General features: G+C 40.8%; 2 protein-coding genes across 7 annotated transcripts in view; both read right to left on the minus strand.

Moving 5' to 3' along the window:
• dapk1 (death-associated protein kinase 1) overlaps positions 1 to 4,446 on the minus strand; it is a 73,459-nt gene extending 69,013 nt beyond the window's left edge. Inside the window, exons 1-2 of the mRNA XM_067521087.1 lie at positions 4,206 to 4,446; positions 3,338 to 3,519 (exon numbers count right to left, since the gene is read on the minus strand). Of these exons, the coding sequence (XP_067377188.1) occupies positions 3,338 to 3,399 (62 nt within the window). The 5' untranslated portion in view covers positions 3,400 to 3,519; positions 4,206 to 4,446. The remainder of the gene's footprint in view (positions 1 to 3,337; positions 3,520 to 4,205) is intronic.
• Positions 4,447 to 7,325: 2,879 nt separating this feature from the next.
• The window catches only part of LOC137136216 (phospholipid-transporting ATPase ID-like), a 36,592-nt gene continuing 30,960 nt past the window's right edge, over positions 7,326 to 12,957 (minus strand). For all 6 annotated transcript variants that reach the window (XM_067521378.1, XM_067521380.1, XM_067521376.1 and 3 more), the window contains exons 23-28: positions 12,656 to 12,879; positions 12,187 to 12,270; positions 11,737 to 11,982; positions 11,512 to 11,650; positions 11,033 to 11,163; positions 7,326 to 10,746 (exon numbers count right to left, since the gene is read on the minus strand). In XM_067521378.1, coding sequence (XP_067377479.1) covers positions 10,423 to 10,746; positions 11,033 to 11,163; positions 11,512 to 11,650; positions 11,737 to 11,982; positions 12,187 to 12,270; positions 12,656 to 12,879 — 1,148 coding nt within the window. In that variant the 3' untranslated portion in view covers positions 7,326 to 10,422. The remainder of the gene's footprint in view (positions 10,747 to 11,032; positions 11,164 to 11,511; positions 11,651 to 11,736; positions 11,983 to 12,186; positions 12,271 to 12,655; positions 12,880 to 12,957) is intronic.

The raw sequence follows: 12,957 nt of genomic DNA on the forward strand, positions 1-12,957 counted from the left end.
CTAATCATACTGCTCCCATACTCGCTGTGGCTCATGAAAGTTACAGTACATGCTTGGCTTCAGCAGGCTCCTGTTCTTCCAATAATAAACACCGAGGCAGTGTCAGTGTCAGTGAAAGGATAAAGTCCCTGCTTGGGTGATTTTCCATTTTGCCAAACCAAATGGACGTCCTTTCACCTCGAGCTGAAGTTGTGTCTAGAGTACAGTCAGATGAAAAATCTCTTTCTCACAGCGCGCAAAGCATTACAGTGCAGGTCCTGCCGCTGTAATCTAGCCGATCAACAGAGCGACTTGAAAAGCTTCATTTCTAATTTTAGTTTCGGTCATTCAAGTTAAAACATGTAAAATACTTTCACTGCTGTACAGTAATTTCTGTCAATTTATCTTGAACTTCTTTACCGTTCAACTGTCATATTTCTCATTTCAAATCTATTATAGCCTCTCTTCATGACGAGGCGGCCATTTGTGAGTTTTAACCCTTACATATTTGCCATATAGTATTTGCTCTTTATTCTACTGTACACACGCAGACAACAGCAATGTCCTCTGCAGCACTGTTCACACACTTCCTTGTGCACTTTGTTTACACCTGAGTGATTTGAAAAGGTTAGACAAGAGGAGGAAAGCTCGGGCCAAATCATCTCTGACTGACGACAGAATTTCTTCTGTATGAACTTGCACTTCTCCCCCCAGAAATCATGACAAGGAAACCGCAAAAATGATATATGAAATGGCAGGTAGGTGGTGTTGGAAAGCTCAACAAATTTTTTCCACCACTTGGCACTTTTGATGTAATGATTCAAAGTTGCTGCTGAGATCATTTTTACACTGCCCCACCGGTCATACATGAGATTCTGTGATATATATAAGCAAGTTTATCTGCAGCCTCACTCATCAGCATAATCAGCCCCCAGAATCTGTAGCTTTATTCATTAAAGCTTAACCAAGTGTTAAAAACAAGCCTTAAGTCCCGTTGTTTTTGCATTAGCAGATAAAAACAGTTAATATTTTGCATCAATACAAGCGTCCAATTTGTGTCATAAGAGCACAGCTGTACTGTGAGAAATAAAGTACAGGTGATTTGACACAAAGTCAGACGCCGAGCTAAATGACAGGTAACAGGTGGAAGTGGTTCTTCCAGTAGGCCCAGCGTCTAATTCTGGAAGTACAGGGGTGCACACCTATTTTAGCCACCACACACAAAACAATATCAACTACACACAGCACACTAACTTCTGTTTCATTTTTAAATGTCTATACAGTTTTCTAGCAATCTGACAGCACTGGGCTTTTCCTAAAATCATAAATCTTCTGTCTCATTAAAAAAAAAAAAAAAACAGCTTGCACTAATACCTTTCTAAAAAAAGATGTCTTTACTAGAAAAGCATTTGTTTTTTTATTCCAACAGTCCAAATCTTAACATATTATGATTAGGACACTACAATGGTGGACAACCTTTAACAATAAATTCTCTTTATCAAACCACAATGAAGAATGGATCCTGGCATTGGAGCAGTGACAAAATGAGACTATCGCGCTCACATAGCCGGCTCTTCACCCCCAGCCAGGAACTCAATCCCATCACACAAAGCTGCTCCAACTGTCTCTATTACCAGAGCAGGATAGTAAAGGAGCCACAGTGACTTCAGCTTTCACCCACAGTGTGGGAAGGTGAGCACTAAAAGCAAAGGCGCTGCTGCCAGACGAACCCCGGAGAGCTGAAAACAACTGCCGATTATTAAAACACGGTGTACATGTGTCACTTTGATAACCCGAAAGTAATGAAGACCCACTTCCATGTTTGGAACAGTCATATGAGACCTAACAGGGGGATAAATCTCCACCCTTGTGCTTGCTGGTTCTTTCCTTTTTCTTTTTTCCATCTATGCAGCGGTACAAGTTGAGCTAAAAACACCAATGGCTTTGACATAACAAGGTTTTTATATATAAAAAGGATCAGCACAGCAAGTCACTTTATAGGCTCCGTGCGACTATCGTGCTTTTCCATCCAAGCAGCCTTCCAGATGACAAGCAAATGCAAAACATCTGTCTTCCCAAACTGCTTTATCTACACTCATCCCCTTTACACCTCACTGTCAGTGTTAATCCAGGCTGCCTTACGATCCATTCCCTGCAAAGATGCACACTGATGCCTCTACACCCCCCCCCCCCTCCCCCCGGCAATAAATCTCCAGGCTGAGGCAGCTACAGTAACAAACGTTTAGCTCTTCATCACTGACAATGATGCATTATGGGCTGCATTAATTTAGAGCCTATCAGACACAGACAGAGCAAGGGGGGATGCATTTCCTGACAACTAGTCACGGGCCTCGTCTGTGTGCTTTGCGTATATGAGAGAACACGCCGGTGTCCATGGACTAAGTCAATATATTAGATGGGCCCCTTTGACTTCTCTTGATGGATGGGATGCCTTCATGGTATTACTGCATTTGATAGTATTTCACTGGAGAGAAAACTCATCTGCATGTGAATTCATTCGAGATAGGTTAAGGTTTGTCTCTACTTCCCCCCCCCCCCAAGTTTGTATTCGTGCCCCCGACAATTTGGAGCAACCGAAATTAGACATTTCAACAATTTACATCTGTACTTCCATCTTTTTGCAATCTGCGTTTTCCGCCGTCTTAATCAACTTACAGTTCAGTTAGTTGGGTGGAAAACATGTCGTGAGACGTGTCTTTTCCATTCAAGCTCCCAAACATGGTCAGTTATTGTGACAAAAGTGAAGCTCACTAGCACTGAAATGTGTGTGTTGACAACACACACAATGTTTAAACATTATAGGACTGTCACTACACAACCTGATGTCGAATTTTAGATTTTACTTTCTATAATCTGGTTTCAACGGCTGCTTTCCATTATCATACGTGAATATCTTTTTATCTGCCTCTGCTGCTCGGACAAACCAGACATTTAAAGCTGTCACCTGAGCTGGCAGAAATCCCAAGTGGCATTTTTGAGTGTTCTCTGCAGCTTTAAAACTTAGAATGAAACATAATCAGCCGACTTGAGTCTGTAAAATGTCAGAAAATGTCAGAGAACTGTGAGAAGCGCTGCATCACCCGAGTCCTCAGAACATAGAGAGACGGGTGACGGTGGGGGAGGCACCAATTTATCAATTATGGCAATGATGTTGGTGCATGTAGGATGAAAACATATATTGAGGACTCGTGTTAACATTCTGAATGCAAACAAAATATTTATTGTCTGAGTTTAGATCTGAAAACAACATCCCACCCATTCTCCTCACACTTCACCCTATGAAAAGGGGAAGTTGACGCGCACAGCAAAATAAAGATAAAGCCCCAGGAAATCTTACCTCCCTAGCTCGTCCCCGATTTCATAAAATTCCTCCACATTTTCCTGGTTGAAAACAGTCATGTTGTACAGGCACTTCCTTGCGTCCACAAGCTCGTCCTGTCTTCACAGCGGCACCATCCCTACCAGCAGCAGCCTCCAGTCTGGGCAGGATTCCTGTCAGCACTCCTCCTCATGTCAGAGCTTTCCGAGAGCAAAAAAAAAAAAAAAAAACATTTAAAAAAAAATGTGGAGAAAAACAAAACCATTAGAGCCCAAATGATGGAACCAAACTCGAGTTGCTGTGAGAGGGGTGGAAAAAGGTGGTCGTTGGGTCAACAAAGGGAACCACACACACTGACTGACTGACTGACTGACTGTGCGCTGGACCTGCGCCTCCGGGCGACGTCACGACTCCCCGGAGCTGCTCCTTTCTACTTCCCTCTACTATTTCCCCGAGCAGCGCACTGAATTACCCGGGCTTCACCGGCTGCCAGCGTGGGAGAAGAGAGTGAAATAACCGAGAGTATGTCACCACGGGCTGGCGGAGAACGCAAATACCCCTGGGTGAAAGCTTGGTGTAGCCATGGGAAACACACCAACCTGCTCCACCTCCTCCTGCTCCTCTGAGTCCCAGCGAGGAAAACGAGTCATGTCGTTAAAGAATGACCCGGGAGGACCTGGACAGGTGTTTAACCTAATTTGACGGAGTAGGAAAACGCTTAAAAGCCCGTTTTTAAAGAAACCCCCGCCACGGTTCTTCACACCTTAACGCGCTCGTTACCATTAGCTTAACGTTCTGATTACCGAGCCCGGTAATATCTTCTCTCGCGCTTTCCCAGACCCGACAATTGACACAAATTCAACAAATACACCGTGAAGTATCTTACAGTTTTGCCGCTGTGTAGCCCAGATTTTATGCAGCTTATTTTATTTTGTGGGAGGCTGGGACCCAGGTCCGGGCTCACGGAAGACAAAACGCCTGAACGGGAGAAATCAACGTTAACAATGTGAGGCAGGCTACCAGCACGCGACGCCTTCACGTTCCGTGGGAAATTTGCCCAGTGTCGCTGTCGGTGTAGCTTTACCTCATCATAAACGGCGCCATCACTGGGTAATTACACATTTGTAAAAAAACAATTAAAAAAAAGGACATAAATACTTATGTCTTGTCTAATTACGATATAAATAAGGGTCGGCTAAGGTACTGGAGCGTGACAGCCGCCCCAAAAGCTAGATAAATGGTCTTTTCCCATGATGAGGCTCAAATGTCCAATTTCCATGGACGTTTTACGTAGCTTCGGTGTAAGGCATCTGCAGGAACTGCTTCGACCGCAAGAGGGCAGCAAGACTTTCACTTGGATTTATTAGTAAGAGTAGATTTATTTAATTAACACGTTGTCTATAAAAACACAATTAAGCCAAGCTGTCCATTGTGGTCCTCTCATGAAAATGTGGCACGTGTTAGTTCGGGCATAAACATGAATAAATGCAATGCAAACACAATTCAAATCCATTGAAAATATGTCGCCCATAAATGATTGTTCCACGACCAATGTTTAAGCAAGAATTCTCATTGCAAAAGTTTTGAATCTAAAATCCATTATATCCGTCAATCTTATCTCCTGTTTGCATAGTTATGATAATCTCTAATTGAACTGAATTGAACTACATAAAGAGCCAGAGGCTGTTTTTCTTTGTAATTCTAAAAGTCAGACTTACTGTAGTTTAATCGGAATCATTCTCATCTCTACCTTAAGATCGTGAAAGTGTACAGGATCCAAACGGGTTCAAGGAGACATTAACACGGTTTTTAAAATGTATTGATTTTCGCAAGGAATTTTTTAATTTTGACTATGAATGAACATATTCTCAATGCAAAGTTCTCTGAATCCAAACCCATTTTATATGTATTATTAAATTACATTAAAACTCTAACTCTCATAGACAAAGTTTGAGGGCGGAGATCACTAGGCTAAACTGTCTCTCTGTCTCTGAGGACATTTTGTCTAACTGTTTTGTGTCTGTATGGACATTTTTTGGGGGGGTATTTTTTGCAGCTGCTTCCATCACTTTGTGGTTGGACTGGTTGTCGCGTGTTAGTAATTTAGTGTCTATGTGGTCATTTTGTGCCTCTCAATATTCATTTTACATGCTTTGTAGTTTTTTTTTATAGTAGTTGTGTTGTCATTTCATTTCAATGTCATTTTATCAAACCCCTTGAAAACCATCCTCTTTAAGCCTTTTCCCAGCATGCACGGGGAAAACAGGTGACACCCTGGTCGTTTTGAAGGGAAATAAACTTTGCCAATTAGATCAGGAGGCCTCAGGAGGGACTTTCACTCTGTGGGACTCATCGTGACCTTGATTTACACTGTATATGCTCACCGAAGTGTGATCTTCTCCAGAATTAATAAAGTAACTCCTGTATATGTGAATCTATCTATGTGATGTGGTCTGGTCCTTGTCATATGCCACAAAGACAGGAAATGCTCCCCAATTCAAAATTATACAAAATTTTAAGATTTAAGAAGCTTGAAACCGAAAACATATATAAAACGTATATATATAATTTATCAAAATCTTGGAACGTGTAAAGAGTCTGTTGTGAGGAGGCTCTAAGCTCCTGAAGTGGTTGAGAGGTAAAAACTGACATTTACCAGTTGAAGAGGAATCATTTCTGACATTAGAGCACTGGAAAAGTAAAAGACGGACAGATGAAAAACAAGTGTGTGTAAAAACATATCGAAGAAGTTTCTCTTTAATCTCTGCTACAAATGTAAATGGGGGAGCATTATCCATCTGTCTTAATGTTGCGAACAAACTCAGCAACACACATAAGAAAATCAAGCCATTTATTTTTATACTTTAGATAAATACTTATATATGAAATGTATATGTAATTCATGCAGTATTTTAGACCCCACATTTCCCCTCTCTCTGCAGAGTTTCTATCTAAACTGCTTTGGAAGTTAAAAAGTAGAAATTGTTTTGCTCTGACAGCAATAACACTAAAAAACCTGCACAGAACAGTTACAAATGCACTTTTTAAGAGTTTTTGTCAGCTGTTTCTAGTCATACATCATCCTCATTTTCAGCCAGAACATCCCAAACACCCTCCTTACACCAGGCTGTCAGAATAAATATCTGTATAGTGCAGCCTCATAAATCCCAATTATTCCTATATTTCTATATTACTGCTTGCATTTAATAACTGCTGGAGCACGCACTCCTCGAGCCTGTATGCAAAGCTTTTACCTCCTGTAGTTTTTGTGTTACAGCACAATAAGATTCTTTGAGTGCTTCGCTCTAATTGGAAACACCAGGCTGATGTGTCATGGTGTAAAGGAGTATTACACCATCTGCTGGTGATGAGCTGCACACTGGCAACTCAGACCTGTAGCCAAATTAGTTTTTATTGGATGGATAAAAGGGTTCTAATTAACATTAATGTATATAAATGTAAATATTTAATCTGTTCTTTTTTTTTCTACAGGACTGACAGACACGATGATGCTATCACCCTACACAGGAGCTTATTCCTGTCTATAGCCTTTTGCAATGGCAGACCCACACTGACATTACAGCTATTATCACATATTGCATATCTTTAGGCTTATTGTGGTCTATGTACTGGAGAAATACATGTGCTACAACATAGTAAAAAGGAAAAGATAGTAGCAATAAAATTAGGAGCTCATTAGTTTTCACTGATCTCTGCGTTTCAAGAAGAGATGCAAATAATACGCAAATACGCAAATGAACCCTATAAACTCACCAAAACTGTTTAAAAATGCTTAAGAGTATAACATAATAACAAAGCCTTAGTCTGTAAACCATATAAAACACAAACCATTGTACATTTTTTGTACTTTTTTCTCCCCAAGGGCTTTAAAAAAATACCATTGTATTTAGGTTTAGACAATGACTGAAAGAAAAATTTTAAATAAAACTGGAAAACTTACCTCATCTTATCTTTAGTGGAAATAAAGTACATCTGAACAGATAAAGATGTTTGATATTTCAGAATGTTTATTTTCAATAAAATGTACAAAATCATGTAAAATAATTGAGAACAAAAAAAAAAATAAACCCATGTTACAGTTTCCATCGGTAAGGCAAGAGATATAATAATTGTAATATAGCGTTAAATATTCAAAAGTATTTTTTATGGCTGCAAATTCTATTTGGAAAGTAGTGCAGACTCACGTCTAATATATTAATAATTTTACTATGCAGTGGCCAATCAGTTTATCTTGCATTAATACTGCAGACACAGCTCTGTTGTGTCTGAAAAACTATAAACAAGCTATAAACAAGGTCTCATTACACCCGACAGATAAAATCTTTGATTATGAGCTTAATGAAAACACATCCAGCCGAGTTTTACAAAGTGGCTGAAAACCAGCTTCACTGCATTGACCTGCAGCATCAGATTGCGTTTTCCTTTATGACGCACATTACAATGTTTGCATCATCTCCAAACCCCAACCTGCATCAAACTCTGGGCAGCAGCTGAAGGAATCACACTGTGGTAACAAATGTGCAGATACAAAAGCTACAGCATCCCCTGGGTGGCTTAATAGTTTATTGAGTGAAGAAATCCAGTAAGTGCATATCCATGGAAACCATGAGACACAGGCACCAAACAATAAGATGTTTAATATTATATTGCACACCTATTAAATTATTTCCATGATGACACAGTGAATAATAAAGATTGATCCCACAGTGCAACAGAGGCAGCTGTTATCATTTAAAAACCAACTGGCAAGTAACTAAGTACATTTACATGATTTGCAGTGGATACATTGCTTCAAATCAGTTTGAACAACAGCAGTTACTGTTTTCATTTTCGGTCATTTTTCTTATAGGTTTCTGTTACTTCTATTTTGGGGGGATTTTCACCACTGAGAATTTGCAGAATAAATCCAGACTAAATAAATTCACGTTATCAAAAGCATCAAATTCAGTACTATGTAAAATACATGTTTTTTTCTCAGTGGAGTACTTCAAGATAATTTTAGAGCTAGAGTTGAGAAATCAAAGTGGTACTTCTACTTGCAGTGGAGTGTTCATTTAGGCAAATACTTGCACTTGCTTGAGTATCGAGTGTGTGTACTTCAACCACGTCTGTCTTTCCTAACTTGCAAACAAATACTGTGTTTCAGGGACTTGTTGCATAGAGTTTATTTACTTTTCATTTGCACTGATATTATCAGTGAGCTGACATAGCATTGAAATAGAAAGATGTTGGAAACAAACTCTACATGATACACAAAATTTTAACTACGTAACACTGATGATTGTCAGAGATGTAGTCGAGGGCTTATTGCTGAAGGAAATATATAATTTTGAAAGAATTACTAGTCTTGATGGGATTCAATACTTGATTTTAAAACAACATTTAAATGATTATGATTTGCTGTTAAAAATATATATTTAAAACAACAGGAATTGCTTAGACTTTATATCTTTTAGTTTCTGTTCTCACTTTGCAGTAACATGTTCAGCTCTGACTGCAGGACTTAATGCATAATAAAACTGACCTGATGATAAACTAAGGGTTCAAGGAGATTTGGACACATACAGTATGAACATGAATGAACCCAAGACATCACCTGGTCACTTTATGTAGAGTAGTGTTGTTTTAAGTATGATTCTCCTGCCAAACACCAGCAGATGTGCTTGATTTTGCTTTGGCAAACAAGCTGTGCAATATTTTGAAGTCTGTAGTATGAATTAGTTATGACACACTTGGCGCAGTTCACTGCTCTTGCCGTTAAATTTGGCTAATTTGTCCAACAGTTGCAAAAAAAAAGCAAACACTAGTTTGGATGCCAAATCTGGTCTGACATGTGAGATATATTCTGGTGCAAGTAGTGAACATAGAATACGTCATAACTATGTAGATATGATCTATATTTATCCACACGCAGCACGGTGGGTTTGAACAGACTCAAAATGTAAACCCTGAACCTCTACACTGAGGCTCATGCTGGAAATTGTTTGCTCCATAAAGCTCATGCTCGTATATTCTACACTGTGGATGATTCAGTGCCACTTTGTAACGAGGAATGTTTTTAAAATAGCTTATTGGTTGTGACTAATGACTTTATGAACAGCTAGTTAGGGCCGAAAAGAGCCATTAGAAAGAGACTTGGTTTCCAAGATGTAAAAAATCTATTTTGGCTGGTATCCTCCCACACTCCAGGTAAAATAAAGGACGCACACTCAGTGCGGACTGGTTCTTAACGTCCCACCACCATGAATTACAGATGGACATTAATATAGAACCAGTGGGGCAAAAGGGAGCTTTCATAACCTGAAAATGCAAAAGCTGTTCCGTCGTCTGTGAAGCAATGTTTAGACTATTACATATAATTGTGTAGGTGGTACAATGTGGTACTGAAGACTGTAATTTCAATATCCCTGTTTCATGACAAAGAATGACCCGTCTCCTTTGCCTAATGCAGATATGTTTCTTTCTCCCCAATTATTTTCATGAAATGATTCCAGCACATAGAGAGTAACAATAAACCATATTGTATAAACAAATGTGCATTTTTTTTCTTCCACTTCTTCACCACTGAGAAAAACAACGTTTGCAACACATTCCTGATCTTTCAGACATTTGTTCCGCTGCCGAAGTGCGAGCTGCATCTACAGCTTTCAAGATAGGAAACTAAAATGCTTTATAAAAGACACTTGAGGTGCACTAACTTAAACATTTAATGCAACATGGCTTTGCTCGCTATTTCTTCTGAAAAAAGCTCCGCTGCGCACCCGGACTTACAGGGTTAACAAAGTCGGGGTCGTCTGTAAACACGATGATACTTCTGATGAAGCAACATTAGAAAAAGACAGACTATAAACAGACTCCAAAGTCTGTAGTAGTTCATGTTGATAAAAACCTTTCAGAAGGAAATTCATGGCAGAGAAGTCCTGACAGGAAGATTTCAGGAAAGCCCGAGCAAGTTCTTCATGGTAAGAAATGCGCAAAGACGAGTTTGAAACACCTCCCTCTGCCAGCAGGATACAGATGTCCACTTCTCATTAATCCTGTCCCCAGATCTTTGCAAACATCTAAATTCCATCTGCCGGACGTCAGAGGGCAGGATCTTTCATGGTCCTGTACATCTGCAATGAAGTCACCTCCACATCCGGGACCTTGGCATTCTGGGGACGTCCCGTAGGGCTGTATCCAGCCGATCGTAGACTGAAGCCTGTGGTGGCGCGACCTATGTGGGCAAAGCCTGAAGTGCGCGACACAGCGGGTCGCCGCAAGAAGCGGCCCGAGGTCACCAGATCCCCATAGCCCTGCGCGTGTGAGAAAGCGTAGCCTGAACGGCGGGAGCTGGTGCGACGGATGCGGGCGCGCCGAGGAGGAGAGGAAGGTGTCACTTTGTCCTGTCTCACTTTGTACATCACCTGAAAGATGAAATAGAGAAAAAAAATTTAATGTGAGACAGAGAAACACTAATTCAAATCCTTGTTGAGCCATGTTGGTGTAAACAGGAAGCATAGTGGAGGCTACAAGTTGGCTCCTGTCTTTTTAGCCTACGTGTTGGCAACACACCTACAGATGTGCAGACAAATATTGAGAAGCTAAAATGTGATGATTGTTAGTAAAGTTGTGGAGTACTCGAGCATCTAAGATTGGCAGCTTCTTTGTAATGTAGATCAGACAGTGAGTGTAGAATAGTTCCATCTGTACCTTGTCATTGATGGTTGGGCAGAGCTGAATCAACAGGAAGCGGTAAGTAACCACAGGAAGAACACAAAGAATAGAGGTGAGGAGGATCGTCAGCCAAATGTTCGGCTGGTTAAGGGAGTTTCGTGCTGTTCCTGCATAAACACACACACATACAGCAATAGATTTCATTGAAATTTTAGAAAACGTTTGTGTAATAACAATTTTAAGATGCATCTAATGATGGTTTAACTAAGCATTTGATGCCAACTTTCAGGCGACGTGACAGAACATTCCGCACACTAGTGATTGTTGTAGCTGCATTTTGCCTGTGCAAACACACCAAACTAAATTTAGACTTTGAATTTGGCAGCATCATTCACATGATCTGAATGCTGCTGCCATCTTTACTTTTGATTCGCGATGTAGAAAAATATGAGCAAATAATTTATTAGGAGCAGACGTGTACAAACACGGACACTAAGCAAACCAAAACCACTCACCTATAAAAGGGAACGCTGATGGCAGAATGAGGAACAAGCCGTTACTGTACATGGTGAATGTGACAGCAAAGTACATGGCCAGGCTGCCCAGAACGAAGAATGTGTTGACCGCTGTCCAGTAAGACATCTCTAACCCCAGCTACACACACAGAGAAACACACGTGAAAAAAAAAAAGCATTTCTAGTTGTAACACCTGGAAATGCACAGGATAAGGGTTCTCATACCTGGATGCTGACGGCAAACAGCAGGCACGTCTGGGTGAGCAGGGCAAAGGACTGGTAGTCAGCCACGTCCTTTCCGTCGTCCCTCACAGTGTCGTGCATGGCTGCGTAGGGGATGAAGAAGAGCACCAAGGAGCAGTAGCAGCTGTGGAGTGCGCACTTGAAGAAGGCCTTCTTGCTGAAGTACTGGTTGAGTTGACCGGGCAGGTAGAGCTGAGGATGCTGGAAACTCCACACGTCATTCACATCCTGGCCAGCAGAGGTAGAAAAAGACATCAGCTATTCTTCCTTAGCTTCATGTTTCTGTGACTTTTATTTGGCTTGTATCCATCAGCATAACGCCTATGAAACCCCCCCAAGTTAGAATCTATATTTATGGGTGATTTTATAGAGTGAGTAAAGTTGCCGTCTCATCACAAATAGCACAACATGCATCGTGCATCAAAACGTTACCTGATCAAACAGACTCATGCCCAGTACAGGTAGTGCAGTGTATACCAGATTGTAAAGTGTTATGAACCACTCGTCGTACACCGTCTGTAAAGCAAATCACATACAGAATCTTTAATGACTCCAAACTTAAAGTTGCAATAGACTTGAACGACAGTTTGATGATTTCCAGCTTCCTCTGGCAAAATATTCCATAGTGAAAACATTCTACCTTATGTGCTACATTCAGTGTTTTAGCTGACATGCTCATTTTGCATGTCATGGAGCTATGCTGCATTTCCTAAATGAGTCTCTACAATAACTTCTTATCGTCTTTGTATAACCTTCTCCTATTTTAGTTGATTGGAAGTCTACTGTATACGCGCTCGATTTCTCCTAGCATCACCCATTTTCGTCTATTTGTGTGTGTTTAAGGTGTGTTGTATGCTATAAATGTTCTTTGTGGATGTTTTGGGAAAAATAAAAATCTCACCTGGGCAGAGAAGCCGCAGAAAAACGCGTACCAGAAGTGGACGAAGGTAAAGGTGAAGTTCTTGTAGAAGAAGTAACGCAAGAACTTGCACATGCGCAGGTAGGACCAGCGGCCGTGCACCAACAGGAGGCGCTGCAGGAAGCGGAACTGTGCGAAGGAGTAGTCACTGGACAGCACGGCCTGCATGCCCTCCTGGCCCGAAATGCCTACACCTATGTGGGCCGCTACATGGAAGAAGAAACGGGGAAGAAAAGAGCGAGGATGACAAGAAGACAAGCTTTACTTTCACCTGTTCTCATATA

The sequence above is a fragment of the Channa argus genome, chromosome 11 (genome assembly GCF_033026475.1).
Source record: "Channa argus isolate prfri chromosome 11, Channa argus male v1.0, whole genome shotgun sequence".
Taxonomy (NCBI): Eukaryota; Metazoa; Chordata; class Actinopteri; order Anabantiformes; family Channidae; genus Channa; species Channa argus.